This window comes from Ornithodoros turicata, chromosome 1 (genome assembly GCF_037126465.1).
Source record: "Ornithodoros turicata isolate Travis chromosome 1, ASM3712646v1, whole genome shotgun sequence".
NCBI lineage: Eukaryota > Metazoa > Arthropoda > Arachnida > Ixodida > Argasidae > Ornithodoros > Ornithodoros turicata.
The window spans coordinates 74873105-74898265 of NC_088201.1; the positions used below are offsets into that span (position 1 = coordinate 74873105).

The following is a 25161-nucleotide window of genomic DNA, read 5'->3' on the forward strand; positions in this document are numbered from 1 at the left end:
AGACTATGTGCACTGTTGTCGTCTAACAATCTTCTCGAACGATGGCATGATGGGGCATGTAATAAGTTGGAGAAGCTTCGGTCGGGATCTGGGAGTCCACTTTCTCTGCATGCTGATGCTCTAGGCACTGCGAATGGTGGAGTTATATGTATGTAGAAGGGTTTTGCCCCTGAGGAGGGTGCGAGTGAGTACCGTTAAGCGCTTCTCTGCAATAGTCCTGTTGCTGGGTAACTCAGTAGCGTCTTGTAGCCAAGGAAGACGAACCGTATAGCGGCGATCGGCACGGTGAGCAGTCTGGTAAAAGCAATGTAGTACCGGATCATCGTATGGTGTGTCTGACTCCGAAACATCCTTGATAGCGAGGTGCTCGAGGTCCCAAAAGCGTTGACGTTCTTGGGTTATAGTAATGTCCTGGGCTTATGTGCAACGTGTGTAGGACGTATCGTCACAGAGGAGGGTGTTGTTGCACTGGGCTATGGACCTTGCAGGACCTAACCAAAGATGGTTTCGACCGCAGCAAATCCGTTAGATAATTTGTGTGTGTTGCCGGTCACAACACTCCATTAATAATATGCGTCAATCAACAAACAAATGCCTTGAAAGTCAAGTGTGTGGCTATGATGGTCTGCAACTTCAATGTCCAAGCTTGCAAGATGCGAGACGAGAACACCGTCAGGCATAGGCAGGGTTCCGATGCACAGATCATGGAACTCAGGGGCTTCTGGCTCGAAGCTTTCTTGAGAAGCAGCCAGGGAGATAGATAACCTGACTCGTCGAGATAGAGCGTCGGTGTTTGCCCGATGGCCGAGGGCAAAGATTGCAATTTCTTTGTCCTGCCTGGGGCAGAGTAGTTTTTCCGAAACGTCCTTCCGAATGAAGGTACGTTGGCTACCACCGTCCAAAAGAATTCGAATAAGCTTTCTGCGTATTGGACAGGCGGCGGAGTGGGTCCATGTCTTGGCAGTCTGCAGAAGGATAATCCACCTGTCTTGAATAGTGGAAACATTGACAGGAGTGAGTCAACTGTCTGATGTCACGTCGCACAAGGACACAGGAGGAGCAATTTCCACAGTTGGGTCGAGAGGATGGGAAATTTCCATGAATGAAATATGGGTCGCTTGCACCATTATACGGCAGGGGGATGTTAAGTGCTTCCTGGCACCAGGCGATACCTTTAAATGTGGTACCTGGACTGGGGCTCTCTTCGTCTCTCTTCTACTGCCTTCCTGGCACAGCGGGCACATGTGAGCTTTGTGGCCTTTCGGCATTCGTGGACGAGTGCAGTCGCTTAGCGCATCTGAAGCAGCAGCCAGCGGCTTGTAATTTCTGCAGCTTTTATTCACGGGTCAATTTGGATATGCATGCAACCACTGAGTGTCTATCCGAACCACAAAGAACGCAGGCAAGCGAAGTGCAGAATGGCAGCAGAAGCGGTCTTACCGAATTGTGCTTATAGCAAGGAGTTCCCGAACTGTGCGACGGGCGACTTCCTTTTGCGTATCACCATACGCTCTCTGTGTTCAATTTCCTTTCGTATGGAGGAGAGGAGTGAAGAAAGAGTGTCGGAATCTTGGTCAACGGGAGTGCCTGAAGCTGGAGACGTGCATGATTGTGCAAGCGGTTGTAGACTGCTGTGGTTTGTTGTCTGTTATTCTAGCTCGATGTCGGAAGGGACTTTACGCAGTATGGCGGTAGAAAGTACAAGACTGTTCGTGGTTTCAGGCACTTGCAGACTGTTCCGCATTCGGACTGCAATGGTGTCGTACAGTAAACGGAGTGTCGCAACGTCCTCCGAAGAGCGAACAGTAGGGAGCTCTAGAAGATGGGTCATGTGGTCCTATATGAGGCGACTTTTGTTCCGAAATTGTTGTTGTAAAATATGGACAGCAGTTAGGTAATTACTTGCCGTGAGATCCAGTCCTTTGATGGCGAATTCAGCCTTGCCTTTAACAAGCGAACGTAGATACTGAAACCTGGCGATTGTAGACAGGGATGGGCTATCATGAATGCCAGAGCGGATCTGGTCCCAGAGGAACTACCAATCGGTCAAGTCGCCTGCAAACGTATGATTTTGAAGTTTGGGTAACCCATGGGCGTTTGCTGCAGACCGTGACGAAGAAGTCATGGTAGTCGCGTAATATGCGGCGCCTGTACTTGTAGGTTGCTGCATTGTGTGCTGAGAAAGATATCGGTTGCCGCTTAGCGAGGCCTGGATGATAGCTTCAAGGTACCGGTCACAATCTCTCCGGTCAGTCTCCGCTTCTGCGTCAATGTCGGATTAGTCCACGAGTGCTGAGATCTCAGTGTCCATACCTGCCAATGTGGTGGCTTTCGTAGTGAGAAGAGAGAGTTTCTGTTCTAGGTCTGGTCTAGGTCTAGGATGCTTGAAGAAGGTCCTTGATTTCGTTTGCTAGTTTTGTTATCCGTGTTCGCACAGGGGCCCGTTGGCGTTTAGCCGATCCATGGCTGGAGGGATCTTCCGTCAAGGAGGTGCGGTTCCCGGGTTTAGGCACCAAAATGTTGCCAAACGTACGGGGAAAGAATGGGTCCAGCTGGAACGCACGAGGGTTTATTGCTTTGACTATTCAGGAGCGATTGCGTTAACCAACTAAAACGAACAACAACACGCGCGCAGGCGCAGGAGTGGCAGGGGCAGAGCCTCGTTGTCTTCAACAATTCTTACAAGTTTATTCGGGGCGTTAAATGTAGAATTACTTCAAGAATGTGTGAACACGAGCCTCGTGCCTTGAGTTTCCTTATGGGCCGCCACCTTTTTTTCCACTCATGCCTGGGATTCAACAGAAGGAATAACAGGAAATCGCTAACAGTAGTAAATGTTTATGCTTCAACAAACATCTGAAGGCGGGCCGAATATCAAACCTGATCTTCAGCGTGCCTGCGACGAGGATCAGCGATCCTATCACCATTCTGTACTTTAACTGGCGCCCCTTACTGAAAGGAAACGTCAAATAGTAAGAAACTTGGCACAAGCAAGATGAAGGTAGCACTTCGAGGAAGAGCACAAAATGCGACGCAAGTCTTTTTCGTGGACAGTGTACATATCAGGAGACTGGTACCAGAGACGTCTATGCTGTATCAAAAGCAGTACCTGGGTTACGAAGAGATGGGTTTCTATCTAACTGTTTACGGCGTATATCATCAAGTGGTTCCGCATGCTCACGCAGGCATACAACACGAAAACACACACGCATCGAAAGCACGCAGTGTCATTACTAAAAAAAAAAAAAAAAAGCCAATCTTCGTTAGCGCTTGCCCCTACGACAGTCAGGGATCAGAATGCACCACTTGCAACACTACTAGAGGCGGTTATCAGGCTATAAAGCGACGGTGCAACGCAACGGTCACGACACGATACTGAGAGCCGCACCCACGTACGATATAGTTACCCGTAATCACCAATCTCTGCACATTTGCGACTAAGTGGGTAACGTTGTTCCTTAGCCAAGAACAAAAGCTTTGCCTAATGGCGTACTGTACATTGACACAAGTGACTTAGCCATACTATCATTGTAGGTTACTGACCTTTCTATAATCAGGGTAACCGCAGTGGGATGTTCTTCAGGCAGGAACGGTACATTTTGGCCGTGTAAGCAGGTTCCACTGCAGAGGGAGCTCATGTTGGCCTTGTGTTGCCTCGAGACCCGTCTCATCCTGTCAACAAAGGTGTATGCAATACCCTCAGTGCGGTGTAATACCCAACACACGATACACGCAAATCCACCAGTTTGCAAGAAAAAAAATCGTAATTGTCATATCCATTTTCAGCTGCGCCAACTCGTGCTAATAGTGTTTCTGGAGATTGGTACGACCCAAGACAGGGCATCCTCATCTTGTCTTCTTCTTCTTCATCCTCGGGGAAATGGCCGTTATCCACTAAGGGCGACTGTTCCTCATCTTGTTTTTGTAGCAGCACTAGTGCCATCTGATGATGGCAGCTTAGTTTGAACGTGAGCGCGCAGAGCGCGATTAAACCAGTTGTTCTCCACCAGTCACCGGGTATGGTTGTCAGTCCTTTCCAGCGCCACATTTGGTGACCCGAACCTGGACATACACAAACCTTCGGTTGGTTTCATGGAACCTCTCCTCCGCAAACTGTCCCCGCTGCTGGTACACCGCTGCCCGCAACTTCGACAGCGGACCCGGCCATTTCGGCCGCCGCCCCGCCACAGCTGCGACTTCCTCCTTTTTGGCGACAGAACCCTCGGTCGTGGTTCCGGCAAGTTGAGGCACAATTTACGCTTCGGCACATACAGAGCCAACGGGTCAAAGTACTTCCACCTCCTTGCAGGCCTTCCTCCGGAAATTGCGGCCGAGCTGGATGATGTCCTCGCCACAGTCTCGCTTACTGAGGCCTACGACGTTCTTAAGAGCGCCATTTTGGATCGCCTGGAAGTTTCCGAACGTGCCCGGTTTCAGCAGCTACTTTCTGAAGAAGACCTTGGTGACCGTAAACCATCACAGCTGCTGCACCGAATGAAGCAGCTGATCAGAGATTCCGCCAGTCAGAGCCAGCAGCCGCTCTTGCGGGAATTATTTCTTCAGCGTTTGCCGCAGGCAATGCGCATGGTTCTGGCAGGATCCGAAGACCTCAGCCTTGACAAGCTTGCTGCTTTGGCAGATCGGATCGCAGACTATTCTGCGCCTGGGCATCCGCCGGTGCTGGCAGCGGCAACACCAGCTCAGCCTTCACGCTTAGATCGCATAGAAGAGAAGCTTCAAGAGCTAACGGACGCGTTCCACTCACTATCTGCAAGTCGCTCAAGACGTCATCGCCGCTCCACTTCCCGACCTCCACCGGCCCGTGGCCAATCGTCCACCCCTCCGCCTCTGCCGTCAGAAGATACTCGTTCCCGTGCCATCCTTTTTTGGTACCACCACCGTTTCCGACATCGAGCCCAGCGCTGCATTTCGCCCTGTGCCTGGCAGGGAAACGCGCGGGCTGATCACTGATGGTGGCAAGCGATCCGGGCCCAACCCCCAGCCGCCTTTTCGTCGTATGTGACCGCGTTGCTGGATACCGCCTTGTTGATACCGGCGCTGAGATCAGCGAGTCCTCCCTCGTCCTTCAAAAGATACACCTCCCTGGTTGCGCCGACCCTCTCTTCTGCGACGTGTCCACTGCGCATCATCGCCCCTTCGTACCCGAGCCGCTACGCCGCCGGATCTTTTGCGAGTACCACAGCCTCGCCCACACCGGCGTGCGCGCTACACAGAAGGCCATTGCAACCCGCTACGTCTGGCCAAATATCAGCAAGGACATCTGAAAGTTGGACCCGCTCCTGTCTTGCTTGCCAACGGACCAAAGTTGAACGCCACATCCAGACGCCACTCAAAGCGTTCCCCACGCCCGAAGGCCGGTTCTGCCACGTTCATTTGGACCTGGTTGGCCCACTTCACTCGGCTGCCGGCATCTCTTCACCTGCGTGGACCGCTTTACACGCTGGGCAGAGGCTGTACCCATCCCAGACGCGACGGCGGATACGGTCGGCCGCGCGTTTCTACACGGTTGGGTCGCCCGTTTCGGATGCCCTGACATTGTGACCACCGACATGGGACGCCAGTTCACATCCCGCTCCTTCACATCTTTTCTGAAAGCTATCGTAGCCAAGCATATGATGACGGCCTACCACCCCGCGGCAAACGGGATGGTGGAGCGGCTGCACTGCCAGCTAAAAGCAGCTCTCTGTTCCCAGCCTGAGCCCACTAACTGGGTTGACCATTTGCCGTGGGTGCTCCTCGGCCTACGCTCTTCGCTAAAGCAGGATCTCAAGTGTAGCTCGGCAGAGTTATTCTTCGGCTCCCCTTTGCGCTTGCCTGGTGACTTCCTCGATTCCAGCCCAAAGCCTCACCTCACCGGTGACGACTTCGCAACGCGCCTCCGTCAGCATTTCCAGGCCGTCAAACCCGCCCTACCTCGTCAGCCTTCCCATAGGAAGATTTTCGTGCACCCGGATTTGGCCAATGCCTCTCACGCCTTCGTCTGTGTGGATCATGCCAAGCCATCCTTGACGCCTGCATATGCTGGCTCTTACAAGATACTGGCAGCAGCGACAAGACCGTAACAGTCTACCTTAATGGCCGCCGCGAAACCATCTCCCTCGACATAGTCAAGCCTGCTCATCTAAGACACTCGTCGCCCCTGTGCATCTCCCCGACCTTCCCTCCCACTGTGGAGGCCCTCACCGCCGACGCTCTGTCCCTCGGCGCAATGTTTCCTGGCATTCTCCCCTGGTTACCACCAGGGTCTAGGGGGGGGGGGGGAGGCCTGTAGCAGCACTAGTGTCATCGGATGATGGCAGCTCAGTTTGAACGTGAGCGCGCAGAGCGCGACTAAACCAGTTCTCCACCAGTCGCCGGGTACGGTTGTCAGTCCTTTCCTGCGCCACATTTTCATTAGACTTCAGCAAAGCCAGCAGATCATTCTTCCAACTTTTTTGCGGAGGAGCATAAGTCAACGCGCATTTTGGCACACAGCCGCCCAAATGGCCGCCTTCTTCTACAAAAGTGAAAGAGCGGAGACAAGCTGATGCATACTGGGGACTGGAAACGGACACAACGAAGAAAAATTTCTTTTCTTCCGTGTCTCCGGTTCCAGCCCTTGGTTGTTCTGTATCCGGGTGAGCACTAGCTGCCGGAATATTCTATACAATGATAGGCGAGCTAGCTGTTGCACCAAGACTGCCCTGATTGCCGGATATAAAGCGCTGCTCAGAAATAATGCCCTGCTCGGTCAGTTTTGTGATTGCCGAATGACGCCCTTAAAAATAGGCTGGTCCATATGGCAAAATCCTCCCTATAAACTAACCTGGTCTTTATGCTTCGGTCTGGTAACCGACAATTTTCTCTTAACACTTAGTTCCACAGTTCGAGCACCAATATAAGATCCGTGCAGTTCCAGTTTATTCGGTTCGGTTCGGTTTATTTGGTTCCATTTGCGATGAGGTTTGGTACGTACATTTAACGAGTACTTACCAGGTAGGCACATTACCAGACTCCGAACAAATGCGCGTGGAAACAGGATGCCCAGCTTAAAAAGCGTACCGCAATCCTCTTCTCGCTCATGTACATCTTTGAAGGCGCATAAATGTTGAATTAGCATTCACAGAAATTACTAGCATGTCGTATACAGCCTGTCGCACAACCACCTACCAGGCTTGTCACAAATTTCGCTTCAATGACAATGTTTGCCGCGTACATCCTTTAACACTGTTAACACTAGTGCATGTATGTCCATCCTCTCGTGTCACACTTTGATGGTTCTTATGCAAGAAACATTCGTCCCGAAACCCAAACCCCGATTCTGTGTTTAACGACTTCGAAGCAGCAGTTTAACCAGACCCGCAAGCTCAGGGTGGTATACCTACAGACACTTGCAAGGCACCTGGGGACGTAACCCTCAAAACGGCAATACTAATCGGACACGTTGAAGCAAAGCTATGGTACCTGCTGAGAGTCGGTAATCAAGTCTCCCCTGCCTGTAGAACGCATTGTACCGTTGCACTTACCTGTGGTTGTTAAAGGTTTTGTTTCTGGAACGACAGTAGGACGGAAAGTAAAACGTTTGATGAAGTAATGCCCTCTCGTCATGGCGAATAGGAAATCGAAGCTCAATGCCTCCACATAATATGGTACTACGCATATAGCGCAAGCGTTATCATTAGGGTCCAGGATGAATGCACAAAAATCTTCCAAAATACGCATACAAATCTGCGGCGCGAAACGACTAAATATGCACGAGGTATGCATAAAACAATAAATATTATGATGTCGGGAATGTTGCGCCGGAAGACTTTTCGTACCTTGGAACTATATAAACACCCAAATTATCTTTAAAAAAGGTTGTAAGAATGAAAATGCACTTTCCTTATTGGCAGTGAGAATGTATCTTTACGTGTGTACACTCCTCGTTGGTCATTATAGTATGTCACCATAGCAATACTCAGATTTTTAAAAGTGCGCACACATATACATATTAATTTCTACATGGGACATTGAAGGCTTCCTGTTTTGACAGTTAAGAAACCCATGTACAGCGAAAATGTGCGCTGCGTCGCTCGATTTTATTCCGACGAATTAGATACCTCGCTGCCAAGCTCATCAAGGTCATGTGCAGACAGCTCTGCGTTGTGCTGTTCGTTGCCTTCGAAAACGGCTCTCACAGACTACCGTACTTTGATTTCCTTATTTCTGCCATGCATAGCGTGAACTCGCTGGCTCGTTGTTGCGCGTTCTCTTTTCCGGAGGTGGTTCTGGGTGATAGTGGTGCTTGCCGAATCCACTGATTGCGCAGCACGAAGCAGTTTAAAGGTCAGATATGCCGATTTTGAAGTGCCGTAGAACTGAGCGATACTCGCACTATGTGTTCATTAGCGAACACTGAATATGTGTGCGAAATATCTCGGTCCAACTGTTTGTAGAAAACTTTTTTTTTTTTCCGACGGTCTCGTCGGCAAACCCTGCGCACGGGCGCACCCACTGATCTCTATTTAGAGAAGGCTGGATAGCCGATGGGTGAGGGTATCGCGAGAAAGGGTACGCCAACCGGCCGCCATATTGCGGTGCTCAAAAGAGCGATTACAGCCCATAGGAATGCATGTAAGCAGTGACATGCTCTGCTGTTTGTGAGCGCTTCCTTTGCTGCTTCGCTAAAATTTTGCCACGGGTCGCTACAGAAATCCCTCGTGATTGGGTTCCTTACGTTTTTTGTGTAAATTCCCGTCATGTACATGGTATTTCCTGTCTATTTTGTACTCGTGTGAGCGCGTGTCGTTCCAATTTTGTACTTTGAACTTCTATTATGTGATTTGCTGGTTTTGTGTGGTGTTGCATTTGTTGTGTTACGTTTCCTTTGTAGTCTGTCAGCGTGTGCGCGTATTGCTTCTCGTGTTTCTCCCATTTCCTTCCTGCTCGGGGGTCTGGGATGCTAAGGAGCAGTATTCCCAGAATTGAGTCGTGGCATTCAGCAATGTTTGGCACGTTTGCTTATGACACTACCTTAATATGCCTATGAATGCTTGGGCATAAACATTACGCTTTGCACGGTAAGTTTAGATATGACTAGGTACAGGATGTCGAACCGAATCGTTTTTCGTTCCGGTTTTCGTTCCGGTTCAATCATAAACGGTCCGGTACCGGTTCAAAGCAGCAAAAAAATAACGGCACCGGAGCAAAAAAATAACGGTTCACACCGGTTTTGAACTGGTTCCGCTTCTGGTGGGCATATTCATTCCCAGAAAAAAAACATCAATGTTGCAAAATGTAAACCCGTTTATTCCACATACATGGTATTTAATATTAATAAGCAGCTGTGAAATTGGTAGCTCCTAGCTGGTTCCTGTAGGTGACTGTCTGTTCAAATAGGCTTTCCCCTTTCTTGAAGCCCATTATACAGAAGGACTTGTTTGTCGTGATGTCATACATAAAGTACTTTCTTGCTGGATTGGTGCGATCGTGTCCCGTCCGAATGTACGTTGCTGCTTCCTAGCCAACAAGCACCGCCGCATGAGTACGACGCAAATCGAGGAACACCTTCACTCACAAACGCGCTCGACGGCTGCGTTTTCTTTCCTTCGTGTCCTGTCCACAAAAGAAGCGCCACTTCGTACTCGCTTGCCCTCGCAGATACGTAAATGTATTCAACTTCACTGCTCTCAAACAAGGCACGCCTTGCGCGACATTACCGATAGAGAAGCCGTTACGCAGCCCCCTTGGGTCTTGTTTAGTTGAGGAGGGTTTGGGCGGATGAAATTAAAGCGAACACTACGGCACATTGGTAGAGAGTCACAACTGGTCACATGTACCTCTAAAGGCTGGTTCACATTACAGCGTTTACGGCGTCTTACGTGTACCTTCGTTCCATCCTGAAGGATGTCCCGTTGCGATGATTCGCTGTCAGCGGACGTGACACGCAAGCGCAACCGTAAACGCAGCAGTGTGAATCAGGCTTAAGTCTATTTGCCCGAACGATAAAACGTTACAAAGGGGTCATAGTATACCGACATACATTCCACCGTAACCGTAACCCTCGTAAAGTATCCGTGACATTACTTCACAACACACGACGTCAGTTTCATTCGCTCATTCATAATCCAAATTTGCGAAACTTTTTCTTGGACCGAAAACCGTTCAATCAATTTTTCGGTTTCCCTCCTGAGCGAAAAAAACGTATACGGTTCCGATTGCGTTCCGGTTCGCACCAAAATAGCGGGGTTTTTTTTTCAGTTTTCGGTTCTGGTTTTCGGTTCGCTCCGACACCCTGACCAGGTATGACATGAAAGGCCGAACGGCAGTAAAGCAATTCCAAAGGACTAGAATGAGATAAAGTATGTGATATAAAGGCTATATGACAGTAAAAACATATCGACTAGAAAAATGTGCACTAAGAAGGTAAATGGTGGTAAAGACAGTTCAAAATGACAAGGGGTAGAGTGAATATGTCATAAAAAGGCTAAGTAGCAAGGTCTTGTGGTGAAAGCTCCAACACCAAAGTATCACAAGTCCAGTTGCAAAGGGAAGTTTGAAGCAGTCAACCAGGTAAGTGAGCAGAGTGCATTACTGGTTGTTGAATACGACCAACCTTGACAATTTCTTTCGAAGATGAGGCATGGCTGTCACCTTCTCTGTATATTCCTTGGCAAGGTGGTACAGTCTGATCCTGCTGTAGCACTGGGAAACTTCTTTGATCAGACGGATCACGTGGTTTTCATTTGGGCTGCATTCACACATATGTTGTCGCAAACTTAAGCAGGGAGAATAAAGAGTAGACGTTCGAGGTTGAAAAATTATTTATTGTCTCTAAGTACAGTGAACATGCTGGAATGCACCAAAAAGACAAATGGCTGGTGTGTTAGTATACCCCACTAACATGAGTAAGTTAGGCAAAATTTTAATGCAATACTTTTTTTTTTCTTTTGTCCATCTTAGTATTGTCCTATGCAATATGAAGTGGCTTTTAACTGCATGTGAACGCATAATTCAGGAGCGTTTTCATATATTGGACTAGCTGCAGCTTTAAGATGCCCTACATTCAATACTGATTCCAATCAGCAACCATCGCTTGAAACTCCAACTAGGAAACATGATTCATAGAGGCCAGATTTTCATGCAAATACATACTTTCAACTCTGAATGCTTTTTGTACACTGCATAACCTAAGATAGTGTTGCCTCAGCCAGTGGTTTATCCAGAATCCAAAGCATGGAGGGGTGTCGGAAAAAATTGGGGGGGGGGGCATCATTATTATAGTGACGTCATTACAGCTTAATATATCATTACCGACAGCTGTATAAAGCTGAAATCGAAAGGGCACCCCCTGTAGGGTGTACACAGGTGAAAAAGTCAGGGGGGTGTCACTCAACATTTGGGGGGTGTAGGGGGGGTCTGGATAAATCACTGGCCCCAGCGAATTTGTTGCGTGTTTTAAATGCGTGCAAGTGCATTTCTAGATTTTGAACAACTTTAATGAATTTTTCATGCATGTGTGTTCAACCAGCTTTTAGTGCATATAAATCCGGTCTCTACATATGACGCATGCATTATTACTAACTGGAGGTGCTCTGGGAAGTCGAAGTTGGTGGGCACAGCGTCAGGCCTCAAACGAACGGTCTGCCCCGTTCTATCGAAGCACCTGCCTCTAAAAGGTTTGATGCAGACCACTGATGTCCTCGACGGCGTCCAGTCCTTTTGCCTGACATTCACCACCCACTTTTTTAAAAGTTCTGGGCGGCTGTGAGGGGACCTGCATTGAACAATTTATGCCAATAAATCACATTTATTTGCAAGAGTTATACCCTTGTCACACGGGCACATTTAGGGCCTTTTATCTCAACTGTTTTATTAGATAGGGCAACAAGTTCGATGCCGCAGAGAACGCGAAACAGTGCTGCGTGAATGTTTTCTATTTCAATTGTGGAATTTTCAAAAGGCCTTGAGATAAGATGTCCTGAATGTGCCCGTGTGTCAGGGGTATAAGTCACTTACTTGTGAAATGTCGTTCCCGGTGCCTTGCCAGTACTTGCAGTACACCCATAACCACAGCAGGCGGGCATGACACCACAAAAATGCTACGCAAAGGCGCATGCAGAATATGCAGCTGCATGTCGCGGACGGCAATGTTTTGAGCTTCCCAAGAAGGCGGCCGGTGACCGTATACGGTTGCACCCTCAGTCCGCTATCCAGCCTATTACTGTAGATCAGTGGGCGCACCGACGTCACTGCTCTAGGTTTATCTGTGTTTTGCTTGGCATGGACTCTTGGCTTGGCCGCTTGGCTTCTTTGGTTTCGTTCTCTGTGCATCGTATATTAGCAAACAGCTGTTATTTTATTGCTAAGCCGGAAATAAAGAATGTGAACATTTCTTTGGCACGACGTCGTTTGGAAAGCGCACTTCCTTGTGCCGACCTTGCCTTTTATGAGCTGAAGCGATATGATACGTGATATGCCACGACGAAGTTTTCATGAATGCGACGGTGCTACGCTGTTAGAAAAATTCATCAGAGCATTCAAGTGTTACCAATTATAAGTTGCCAAAAGAGCAGTGCGAAGCTCTTGCGTGACAGCGACAGCCTTGCGGTATGAGTTTCACTCCAAGGATTTCGTCCACGAATGTTATCATAGGGTACGCGCGACTCCAGAGGCAATTTGGAATCTCGGCACGAAATCGTCTGAAGTGAGATGCCCGACACACAGATTTTGAACATGCCACGGACTGATCAAGGCAAAAAACGAGAGCAGAAAGGTAAGTCGAGGTTCAGATATAAACATAGGAAGCTTCATGAATCGATTATGCAGCTGTCCCACTGCGCTTCCTCTGATATAGCCACGATTAACAACACAGCAGTATTGATCATCTAACTTGTGAATTACCACAGGTGTACACTGAAGGCGGAAATGGAGCAGCGTCTCGCTTGCATCTTGTGCATGAAGAAATTGCTGACACGTTAGTTGCAGTCTAGCTGCCACCTACAGGTATGACAATGTGACTAGTTTGAGTATTCACCTATATTCCATTTTTCATCGGCGCTCTCATACAGACATCTTGACACCACTCTTAAATCTACCCTCAACATTACAACCTCAGTTTTCAGGGTGGAAAACAAAGGTCGCCATTCCGATTAACTGTTATTTAAGCACTTTTGCTGTCCAAACACTGGTTCCTGTAGATGGGGAGGTACAAACTTCACTGTCACACTGTCATATTGAAGGTATGTTACATTAGTTCAGTTAATTTGCCTTTTGCACATTTTTGTTACTGTTAGCTAGATTACTGTTGGACATACACTCCTTTTTGTCACGCAGAAGCTGCTGTCGTCTCCGATAACGTTTTAGAATTTTCACTGTCATCAGCGTCCATTGAGATAGGTGCCTTTACAATCTGCGAATGTTTGATTGAAGAACAGCCCAGAATTCATGTTAACATTGTCTACTCTTATTAATTCACTGTCTGTGTTCTGAGAGCTAAGAAAAATGGGAACTATATTTGTCATAATTTGACACTGGCCAGTGGTACTGGATTGGCATATAAGCTAAAATACCTCCATTCTACAATATTTCTATTGCTCTTGGTACATTACTGTGGGCAATGCCACATTCATTACATCTTTAGAGGGTCTACTACACAAATACTGTGTGCATCATGCATGCATGCTGTTCACTAGGCAAAAATACCTGAGTAGTGCTGTGTAGCCTTTTTATCCAAAATACATATTCTTACTGCAAAATCATAGTACGAAGAAGAGCAATGTGCGAGTATCCCGCGATAGCGATTCACAACAGAAAGAAGACGGTTGAGAGCATCTAAATTTTAATGAGACGAGCCCTTCGGTGCACAAGGCTGCACTTCTTCAGGTCTAACATGAAGTTACAAAATCCTAAAATATATAAGACATGTTGTAAGGCAGAGAGCGAGGGTTGGTACCAGCATAAAAATAAGTATAGTACAAACATATGTAGTCAAATAAAAAGGGGGTACAATTCCATCAGTTTCAAGCCGGCAAGGGATGAATTGACAAGACACTGTAGCACAGTTTCCCTGAATGTGTCGCCCGTGAATATGTTTTGTGCCAAATACAGACCTGGCCACCGTGGTCATTAACGTATTATGCTACACAACTCATCACTTGTCTATTTGAAACTGATGGAGTCGTACCCCCTTTTTATTTTATTATACATGTTTGTATTTTTATTTGTATGTTTGTACCAATCCTCGTTCTACTCGCTGTTTGCCTTAGAACATGCTTTATATATACTGGATTTTTTTAAACTTGATGTTAGACCTGAAGAACTGCAGCCTTCTGCGCGAAAGCCTCATCTCATGAAAATTTAGATGCTCTCCACCGTCTTCTTTCTGTTGTGCAAAATCATTATAAAGTAAACATTACTATTCACTTCTTGTCATTAATTCTTTTTTTTTTTTTTTTGAAGTGGTGAGCAACCCTAAGGACACATCATAGTCCCTCGTCACCACATGAAGATTCAGTGATTGATGAATGGTTCATGTTCACAGGCACATGGAAACTTCAACAAATAATTCATGAAAATGCCTGTCAGTGCTAGCACCAGGGATTGAACAAAGACCCTCCTTCTACCAGTCAGGGATGTTACATTTCGGGCACTCATTGACTTTTCATGCATTACTTGTTGATTTTGTCCCAAGGTGGAGCTTGCCATAGCTCATTTGCCTATCTGTTGATGTCGCGTCTTGTGTTCTGTGTTTCTGAGAACAGTTATGTTCCAGACTCAGAACAGTTACTTTGAATCAGGTCAGGTACATTTCATTTAGACGTGGCAACCAGGAAGCGGTGTTTCTCAACACAACTTAGCAGTGGCCTTCCTGCACTACTGCTGCGGCCATTAAGCATGTATGGAAAGCCGCAGACTATATTCACTGTATTTTTATTCTGTGCTATGTAATCGTGTTCAAGCTCTGTCAAAGGAGCCTGTAATGCCACGCCAACGCAGTACTATAGTTTAGTACTTCCTTAAAGTGGGAGGAATGGCAGCGCACAAATGCAGGAAGGAAACTATCATGTTATGACAGGTGTTTATGTATTGTACATTTCACTACTAATTTTATTTCTTAGCTTCCACCAGCGTATCGTGTCAAGCCATGTTGTATTAATTTGGAACGTGTTCATTTTAGTGGCCAGAGCACCTGTTACACAGTGTTAACATAGCCAGTGTGTGTTTCTCTTTTCCACAGTACCCCTTGGTTTTCCTGCTTGATGCTACCATTGTTAGGGATAGGTTCTAGAACCGGTAGTACCAGCCAAGTGAGAATTGTTTTTCAAGGGATTATCATGCTGGCAGATGAAACATATGGTCTAAATTATTTGGTGGGCATTTTTTTTTAGAATTGCGTCGCTTCACACAAAAGCTACTGCTACTACTACGAAGAGTGGTTTCAAATCTAGCTTTCTTGTGTTACTGACATCACACAAGATGTAGTATCCGCTATGATCCTTTATATGGGGGGTGGGGGGTGCTTACAGTGCCATCAACAGGTGCTATTTACAAATCTCTGTTTCCTACTGTGTTGTAATGGGGTAGTTTGTATCTGAGAGCCATAGTGAAACACAGGCAGATTTTTGATGCCCTCGAGAAACTTGGGAATATATAGTCCCTAAATTTCAAGAACACAGAGATCAAGGCTGCATTTAAACAACAAGTGGTTAGAGAAATCCAAGACAGGTGCACGTGTAACCAGTCTGCGGTTGGGTCTCCTGCTGTCCGAGATACGTTATCGCGAAGGGGACGCACGGGCGCACTCAGGGTGATACTACGGCTGCCTGTGAAATAAGGAGACGGGGAAAATATGTAACATTTTTTCTTGTGTGTGATTCTGTTAGTTAAATTGCCATTTGTTTAGCAGCATGCGCGCCTATATTCCAGGGTCTGCTAATAAATATATCAGTTGAGAGCTAGCAGCTATGTTGTAGCTGACTCATCCCGTCCTTAGCTGCTGCCATGTTTGCGATTGCAAAAAAAATAAAAAATAAAAGACCATAGAAAAACACGGAAAGAGCGACCTGGAAAGCTGCCTGTTCTAGTGCTCACATGGAGGCAATGCAATGAGGTACCATGTTCAATTCATGAACTGTACATAGCACTACACAACACAACGGCAACCAATTATTCAGATTTTTCCGAAACTAGTTTGTCTTTTGGAATTTTGACTGTCCAGCCTGTGGGAGCCTATTCCCACTCTCGGGGGCAAAGCCCGTCCATTCGACTCCCGTGGAAAGCGGGGCACAGAGACAAAGTCAAAATACAGGAAGAAACGTGATATTTAATAACTCACATAATCTTTACACCGAGAATGTTCTCCTAAGCCAGTCGTTCCAAGCACCGTATCCGAGGCCAGCCGCTCCAGGCTCTGGTCTCGCTCACACGCGCTCACGGTTTTTGATCTGTCCAAGCCCAGGCCCCTCCCACAGCGCGTGAGGCTAACATCTGACCTAGACACCGGTTTTGCCTGGTGCTATCTATGTGTGGTGGCCGGATTCACCACAACTACCCCCCCTCTAATAGAAGTCACAATATGTTGAAAAAATACATGAAGAAAATACAAAGTCAATACGTTAACAAGTAATTGCATGCAAATGCAACTCTGATAGTTTAAAACGAGGAAAAATGCCACACATCCCCAGCAGCTCACACCGTTACAGTTTCATCAGGCATGTCGAGAACCGTATCGTCCATGTGATCGTCAGCCGGGCCTCGAGGTACGGAGGAGCCGGGTGTTGGGAAGGTGGTAGGCACCTGCGGGCGCATGAGGGGAGAGGTTCCCGTTTCCCTCAGAAGGTCAGGACGGTGACGTCGTAGAGTGGCGAGGGCAGCTGAGACGTCAGTGGTTGCACGGGCGGTTGATCGGGAGGCTTCAAGTTTAGACTGATGGAGCTGGCCTTGGCGGTGTGCACGCCGATGTAGCTCTGGTACACCGCACAGGGGACAGAGTTGTCGAGCTTCATCTTCGGACAGCGGAATTGGGGGATCGCAGGGGTGTCTCTCCTCCAAGGTCAGTCCACGGAAGGGGGGCTGCACCCTTGACGGGCTTTCTCCACAGACAGGGCGGGGCTGGGAGCTCCATTTCGACCGTGACACCCAGCCAACCGGTCTTCCTTGCGAGACCACAGTCCAAGTGGCTACCGACCGCCTCGTGGACGTCCCCGAAGTGGCTCCGAGCGGGGAACGGGACCGGCGTGCGGGTCCACCTCCTTCGGGCGAGGACCGTGTCGGAGGGGGAGCCCTCCTGCTGTAGTACTTCCCCCGGGGAGGCATCGTAGTCTGCCAGGGAAGAAAAGGGGAATGCGGTGAGAAAGCAATTTCAAACCGTGAGAACCTGAAAAGGCTCTCCCCCAGAAGATTATAGCTGAAGACTGCGAAACAGAAATCACACTAAGAAAGACCAACTATACAAGAGCACTAGGATTTAGCGACTAGGATAGTGGCAGCTACGTGCGCCGCCTGCGGGGACGCAAACTGTAGCGACTGGGAGCTGGTCCGGACGCGGAATCCTGGTCCAGGTCCTGGGAAGGAGACGGCTGATGATCGGTCTCCTCTCCGTCGGGGTCTCGAAGGTGGTAAGCTTTCAGATCCGAGATGTGTACTGGCCCAGTTTCTTCGCCCGTGTCACAGCGACGAAGCCTGTAAGTGAGGCCGGAGGAGCACGCACTTACCTCGAAGGGGCCGTCCCACGTATCTGCGAGCGAAGCTGCAAAGCCGCGTGACGCATCACTAAGCGGGTGAGTCCGTCGAAGGACAAGGTCACCGACGCTGTAGGTGAGATTCCGTCGTCCACGGTTGTACTGGCGAGCCTGGTCCAACCTTGCGACGTCCAAGTTCTCCCGAGCCGTCCGAGCTGCGACGTCCAGTCGGCTCTGGAGGTCCTCAGCGTACCTTGAATAAGGAGGCTGGGTACTGCCATCCCGGAGGCCCAGAGCATTCTCTACTGGAAAAGGAGCCTCTCGTCCCAAGTTCAGGAACGCCGGGGTGAAGCCTGTAGATCTGTTGACCGTCGTCCGTGTAGCGAACGCCAGCTCAGTCAGGCGAAGATCCCAATCACGGTGGTGCTGACTAGTAAAAGCAACCAACATCATCTTCAGGTTCCGATTAACACGTTCGGTAATATTAGCCTGAGGGTGATACGGGGAAGTCTTCTTGTGCTGAATGCCTAAGACAGCGCAAGAATCTGAGAACACCTTACTTGTAAAGTAGGTTGCGTTGTCAGTGATCAGCTGAGCGGGAAACCCGAACCGGTAAAAGGTGTCGAGTAGTCGTTCCCATACTCTTTGGGAAGTCAGCGTCCTGAGAGGAAACAGCTCAACCCACTTTGTGAAATGATCAGTAACCACAAACAGGTACTGGTTACCTCTAGGACTACGAGGAAAAGGTTCCATCACATCACAAGCAACTATCTGCCAGGGCCTATTGCTCTGAACCGGCTGTAAGCGCCCGGGGGGTAAACCACCACGAGGTTTTGCTCTCTGGCATATCGGACAAGTACGAACATACTTAGTTATGTCATGCCTCATTCCTGCCCATGTCGCAACACGACATAACTTTTCATAAGTTTTCCTGCCACTGCTGTGACCTGCCAAGGCCGAGTCATGAAAGTAACGTATGAAAGACTTACGCAGCTTCCGTGGCACTACGACTCTGAATGGGGATGTACCGTCATCGTCATCCGCCTGGGGTATGTACCTGAAGAGGATGCCATCCTCGCCCAGCAGATAGGAGTCGTGCCGTCCGTCAGACGTTCCGGTGTCTGCCGAGACCTGCTCAGCTAACCATTGAGACACCCGCTGACAAAGGCCGTCCGCTCTCTGAGCGTGTAGGAGCTGCTCTCTGCTCACGACCGTGCCCCAGGACGAGGATCCGTCCCGTGCCACTTGTGCTGCTGCCAGGAGTTGAGAAGGCGCCTCGGTGCCTACCTCTTCCCCCTCCGGTAGAGGCGCACGGGATAGTGCGTCCGCTACCACGTTCGTGGAGCCCCGCCTGTACTCCACGTTGAAGGAGTAGCCTTGTAGCTTCAGGGCCCACCTGGCGAGACGTCCAGCTGGGTTGTGGAGCCGCTGCAGCCATGAGAGTGCCTGGTGGTCAGTCTGGACGGTGAAAGTGCTGCCATCCAGGTAGAGATCAAACTTCCTGAGAGCGAAGATGATCGCCAGGCACTCCTTTTCCGTGACGGAATAGTTCCGTTCTGCCGGATTCAGCGTGCGACTTGCAAAAGCCACTGGACAGAGAATAGCGTCATGCTCCTGCAAGAGAACTGCGCCAACACCATAATCGCTAGCATCTGTTTGCACAACAAACGGTTTATTTAGGTCGGGCAAATATAGCCTGGCCGTATTAGCGATTGCATGAGATAGAGCTCGGAAGGATTGTTCCTGCTGTTCTCCCCAATGCCAGCGTGTGTCTTTGCGCAACAACTGGTTAAGCGGCTGCGCTAACTGAGCACAATTAGGAATGAATTGCCGGTAAAAGCCAACCATACCTAGAAAACGCTGCAAGGCTTTTACGTTACCGGGAACCGGAAACTCCATGATCGCCTTTAGCTTGTCATCGCTAGGACTGATGGTGCCTCCGTCCACCACGAAGCCGAGAAGGCTGATCCTAGGCGATGCCAGCTGTACCTTGCGGGGGTTAATGGTTAGCCCCGCCTGCTTCATCCTTGCAAGGACGATTGACAGGTGTTCCAAGTGTTCCTGAAAATTTCTGGAAAACACTACGACATCATCCATGTACGCCATCGCGAAATTGTACTTCGCATCTCCTAATACGGTGTCCATCAACCGCTGGAAACTGGCTGGTGAGTTAGACAGACCGAAAGGCATCCGTACGAACTCGAACAGACCCCTATGACAGGTAAAGGCTGTCTTTGGGACATCCTCCGGGGCAACTTGGATCTGCAAGAACCCTCTGCTACAATCAAGCGTTGAAAACACCGCAGCGTTGCCCAGGGAATACATGATTGATTCGATGGACGGGAAGGGATAAGAGTCCCTTACAGTTACTGCGTTAAGTCGACGATAGTCGACGCATAACCTTGCCGTACCATCACGTTTCGGAGCCAGGACGACAGGAAACGCCCAAGGGCTCTGGGATCTCTGAACTGCACCGGTTTGGAGCATTTCTTCTAGAGCAGCGTCTAACAAAGCACGCTTATGTACGCTCAAAGGTCTTGGATTACAACGCCAGGGCCTAGCGTTACCCGTGTCTATGCTATGCTGTAACAGAGACGTCTTACCGGGGTTTTCCGTAAAGATACCGTCGTACTGCCGCAATACTTGTTGAAGCTGACGGCGCTCCTCCTCAGGACCATGGAATGACCCCAAGACAGTCGGGAGTGCAGACGGTTCGGTGGAGACTGCTGCAGCTTGCTGTGCTGTGCAATCGTCCGCTGCCGTGGCGAAGGGGAAGAACCCTGTCGAGCCGTGGTATACGTATCCTCCATTGGGCAGGTCCAGCGCCAACTTGTGCCGGATGATGAAATCCCTGCCCAGGATAACGGGCACTGCCAGGCCAGGAAGGTGAACGAAGCGCTGCTTTCGCCGTCTCCCATCGAAACGGAGCCACAGCACAACTGCAGATTGTGCTGGAATGACGTCATTGGAAGCAAGACGAAGGGTGACCTCAGTAGTCTGCAGAACTACTTGTCTTTGCAGGCAGTGCTCGTAAACACAGTCGCCGATGAGAGAGAGTGTAGCTCCCGTGTCTATAAGGGCGATGTAGTTTCTGCCCAAAATGCGAACTGCGATATTTGGTTCTCTGTCCTGAATGCCATTCCGAACAGAGAGAGCAAAAGGAGCTAATGCGTCTCCTTTGGTTGTCTTGCTGCTTGCAGAGCCAGCTTTTGCATGATCAAGGCCGCTGCTAGCGACCGCTCGTTCGCTCTTTCGGCAGATAGCCGACGTCGTTAAGCGAGCGTTCATGGACGTCGGCTGTGGCCGTTTCCCGTTGGCACATTACGGGTATTCGGCCCTCGGTGCGGACAGTCCCGACGGAAATGTTCGGGGCTGCCGCAATTCCAACAGCCGACCGACCTTTGCGGCTGCGGACGCGGCAGACGCTGCCGTTCCCGCTGCCTGTCCGTAGTTTCGCCAGCTGTATTGCCGGGTTGACCACGATAATTAGGCAGGACGGGTCTGTCATGGCTCGTTCCTGCGGGGATCGCCCTCTGTCCATGACGGAAGGGATCAATTGCTCGGCGGGATGGCTCCGCATAAGGATTGCGGTGGTGCTCATCCTGTCCCACTGCAGGTAGGCGTTCGACCGAGGCTGCTCCCGCTGACCACGCACAGCGTAGTTCTAACGCCCATTCAGGCGGCGGCGGGGGCCGATATTCGAGTTCGGCTAGGAGGTCGCCCTGTATGGTACGAGCCTCCTGCGCCAACGCTTCAAGACTATCAAAGCGATGGGCTCGAAGGTAGAGCCGGAAGCGGGGGTGGCACTGACGGATAGCCCGTGCTACGCGCTGCTGCTCTGTTGCAGTTGGTTCTGCTCTGCTGTACAGCTCTTGCAGGGCCCGTACGAATTCTGCCAACGTCTCATCTGGATGCTGAGTACGTTTGTGCAGCTCCTCCAGGATACGATATTCGTAATCCGGGGGAAGGAATTCGTTTTTAAACCGCTGCTTGAAGTCCTGCAAGGACGTGAACCTCGACTGCAGTCGAAGCCAGCGGGCAGCATCTCCTACCAAAGCAACCTGCAGGATGCGTAGGATCAAGACCTCGTCTGAGATTCCCATACCAGCCTGATAGGCGGTAAGGTCATCCAAGAAGTCTGCGACTGACTTTCTATCGGTATACCCTGAGAAGGTAGGAACAGGGATTGTCAGTCGGACGGGCGCTTGTGCCTGCGGCGGCGAAACCAACCCGGCATCAAGGCGTCGCGTCATCAACGAGCACAGCTCTGCCATACGTGACAGAAGCTCTGCCGTTGCTGTGGTGTCTGACTGCGGCACTGCAGATACCGTAGTCGACGTACCTTGGGATGGAGGCACGGCAGGTGCCTTCACATCGTCGGCCGGTCCTCTCGGCTCCGTAGGCGCCGGGGCGACGTGTACCGGCCGCTCCTCCGAGTGGGACCGTTGGGGTACCGGAGCTTTTGCTCCGCTCCGGAGGTTGTACCCCCGTGGAGGCGTACGGTCCATCAGCTGTACGGGTCAGGCACCGGACACAACTAGAATACTCAAACAAAGCGAGCAGCAAAAATGCTGCCCCAACAAAGCGAGATACAAAGAAAAAAATGAAAGAACACGAAGTAATTGAAGTACCACAATCCGGCGGTATCATACTGAAACAAAACTTGACACACTAAAATGGAACGAAAAAAATAGAACGTGCCACGTCCTCCACGTCATCGAACGAACGAGCTCGGGCCCCACGTCTGGGCGCCATTTGTGGGAGCCTATTCCCACTCTCGGGGGCAAAGCCCGTCCATTCGACTCCCGTGAAAAGCGAGGCACAGAGACAAAGTCAAAATACAGGAAGAAACGTGATATTTAATAACTCACATAATCTTTACACCGAGAATGTTCTCCTAAGCCAGTCGTTCCAAGCACCGTATCCGAGGCCAGCCGCTCCAGGCTCTGGTCTCGCTCACACGCGCTCACGGTTTTTGATCTGTCCAAGCCCAGGCCCCTCCCTCAGCGCGTGAGGCTAACATCTGACCTAGACACAGGTTTTGCCTGGTGCCATCTATGTGTGGTGGCCGAATTCACCACAAGCCTATTATTGGAACTTGATGTGATTCCCCCTCTTGAGTTATTTTAACGTTGCCGATCCTGTACAGCTTGTTAATTTCGAAGCTGTACTGTGCTGAGGTACAAAAAGAGAATTGTCATATCTGCATTTGAATATATAGGAATAGTTTGAAAGTACTTTCCTTGTCGACATTTATATTTACACCAAGTCCCAACATTACAAATAAAGAGATTTGCTTGCCAAACAATACACAAGTGTCGTCTTTTCTAGCGAGATATTTTCTTTTCACACGACATACGCTGCAAGGCAAGGGGTTGTAGGGGCACAATGATGGTAGAGTCTAGCATTGTTTTTTGCCACTTCATATATAGTCACTGTTATTTGTGCGCACATGTATGACTAGGAAGGAACAGCATGTGCATAAAAAATAATTTTTTTATGCGGCCACACATATGGTTCAGAAGATCAGGTAATGCACTACATAATAGATGTCCAAGCATGAAGACTAGTTACACAGGCCCTGTAAGACTGGCTTTTGCCAATCGTTTGGTAATGTGTCTCTAACTGTAAAGGTAAGAGGCAGTCGAGAATCCTGCAGATATGGTTGCATCTTACAAATTGCTTATCATGTCCTACATGATAAATATTAAATACTAAGTGATTTGTGCAATAATTCCAGAGTACGGAATTAATTCAGAGGCTGACCAGTGATGTCCCCTGGCTGACAGTCACATAAATTGCCTCTGGCACTTTTACACCCCATGGGCTGAGTTGTGAGTTGAAATAGCACTCTACAGAGGTATAAGGTGCACCCATTGATTTGATTTCTAGGACCTATATGGTATGCCTTAACTCTTCAGACTCCCGAAACATTTCTAAGTGGCAATATGCACTCTAGTAGTCGACCCCCGTTTATCCGGACTTCATTGATCCGGATCCCGCGGTATCTGGACAAAAGGCACGGGAACGGATTTTCCTCCATGTATTTTGTTCTCGTTTATCCGGACTTCAGCTTCCGGACTCAGACAAGAATTCCAGGGAACGAAAGTCGAAAATTCTTGTAATCCAGCTTCAGTTATCCGGACTACCGTCAGTAAGAGGAGACGCTGACCCTGCTTCGTCACTCATTTCGCTGTGTTGGAGTTATTCCCGTCACACGTCAGGGACCTACATTCCTCCGTAGGGGAGACAACCCTGCATGATGACCCCCTTTTCTATTTGTGTGCGTTGGGTAACGTTGACCAGTCGAGTCATTTGGAAATATCTCGAGCAACTGCCCGGTTCTAGAGGGGAAAACTTCAACCCGAGGGCCTCCTGCTTACGGCCCGTTGGTCGATGAAGACATTCCCCTAGCTGAGCTGCGATCCCTGATGCAGAGGCTCACTGCGACTGCCGTAGATGATGCTGCGGTTTCTGACTACGTTGACGTTGATAAGGATGATGACGCGTGTGCAGCTATGACTGATGACGGTGCGATTGCTGTTGTTGCCTCCGATGATGTGCAGCAAATCACGCACTTTGATAGATATTGTAATTTCTAATGATAGCATAAAAAACCGAGTAACGCAGTCGACAGGATTCGAACCTACGCGGGGAGATCCCCAATGGACTTCAAGTCCATCGCCTTAACCACTCGGCCACGACTGCTTCTTCTTTCATTTGTTGTACTCTTTTTCTGCTATGTCAGTTTCCCCTACAGCGCCACTCCCTATCCCGGAACTTTCCCACTTGTCAAATCACGCACTTTGATAGATATTGTAATTTCTAATGATAGCATAAAAACCGAGTAACGCAGTCGACAGGATTCGAACCTGCGCGGGGAGATCCCCAATGGACTTCAAGTCTATCGCCTTAACCACTCGGCCACGACTGCTTCTTCTTTCGCTTGTTGTACTCTTTTTCTGCTATGTCAGTTTCCCCTACAGCGCCACTCCCTATCCCGGAACTTTCCCACTTGTCAAATCACGCACTTTGATAGATATTGTAATTTCTAATGATAGCATAAAAACCGAGTAACGCAGTCGACAGGATTCGAACCTACGCGGGGAGATCCCCAATGGACTTCAAGTCCATCGCCTTAACCACTCGGCCACGACTGCTTCTTCTTTCATTTGTTGTACTCTTTTTCTGCTATGTCAGTTTCCCCTACAGCGCCACTCCCTATCCCGGAACTTTCCCACTTGTCAAATCACGCACTTTGATAGATATTGTAATTTCTAATGATAGCATAAAAACCGAGTAACGCAGTCGACAGGATTCGAACCTGCGCGGGGAGATCCCCAATGGACTTCAAATCTATCGCCTTAACCACTCGGCCACGACTGCTTCTTCTTTCGCTTGTTGTACTCTTTTTCTGCTATGTCAGTTTCCCCTACAGCGCCACTCCCTATCCCGGAACTTTCCCACTTGTCAAATCACGCACTTTGATAGATATTGT

The 25161-nt window shown here is 49.2% G+C and overlaps 2 protein-coding genes, 1 long non-coding RNA gene and 4 other non-coding genes across 7 annotated transcripts; 2 read left to right on the top strand and 5 right to left on the bottom strand.

Moving 5' to 3' along the window:
• Nucleotides 1-4092: 4092 nt before the first annotated feature.
• On the top strand, nucleotides 4093-4971 carry LOC135374228 (uncharacterized). The gene has a single exon (XM_064607251.1). The coding sequence runs from the start codon at nucleotides 4093-4095 to the stop codon at nucleotides 4969-4971; it is 879 nt and encodes a 292-aa protein (XP_064463321.1).
• A 599-nt stretch (nucleotides 4972-5570) lies between these two features.
• Nucleotides 5571-6083, top strand: LOC135374321 (uncharacterized). Its single transcript, XM_064607334.1, has one exon. The coding sequence runs from the start codon at nucleotides 5571-5573 to the stop codon at nucleotides 6081-6083; it is 513 nt and encodes a 170-aa protein (XP_064463404.1).
• Nucleotides 6084-16286: 10203 nt separating this feature from the next.
• On the bottom strand, nucleotides 16287-22725 carry LOC135378398 (uncharacterized). The gene is made up of 2 exons (XR_010418353.1): nucleotides 22535-22725; nucleotides 16287-17304 (listed from the first exon to the last, which is right to left on the bottom strand). It is a non-coding gene; the product is annotated as an uncharacterized LOC135378398 (long non-coding RNA).
• Nucleotides 22726-24288: 1563 nt separating this feature from the next.
• Nucleotides 24289-24371, bottom strand: Trnas-uga (transfer RNA serine (anticodon UGA)). The gene has a single exon. It is a non-coding gene; the product is annotated as a tRNA-Ser (tRNA).
• Nucleotides 24372-24514: 143 nt separating this feature from the next.
• On the bottom strand, nucleotides 24515-24597 carry Trnas-uga (transfer RNA serine (anticodon UGA)). Its single transcript has one exon. It is a non-coding gene; the product is annotated as a tRNA-Ser (tRNA).
• A 143-nt stretch (nucleotides 24598-24740) lies between these two features.
• Nucleotides 24741-24823, bottom strand: Trnas-uga (transfer RNA serine (anticodon UGA)). The gene has a single exon. It is a non-coding gene; the product is annotated as a tRNA-Ser (tRNA).
• Nucleotides 24824-24966: 143 nt separating this feature from the next.
• On the bottom strand, nucleotides 24967-25049 carry Trnas-uga (transfer RNA serine (anticodon UGA)). Its single transcript has one exon. It is a non-coding gene; the product is annotated as a tRNA-Ser (tRNA).
• Between the last annotated feature and the right edge of the window lie 112 nt (nucleotides 25050-25161).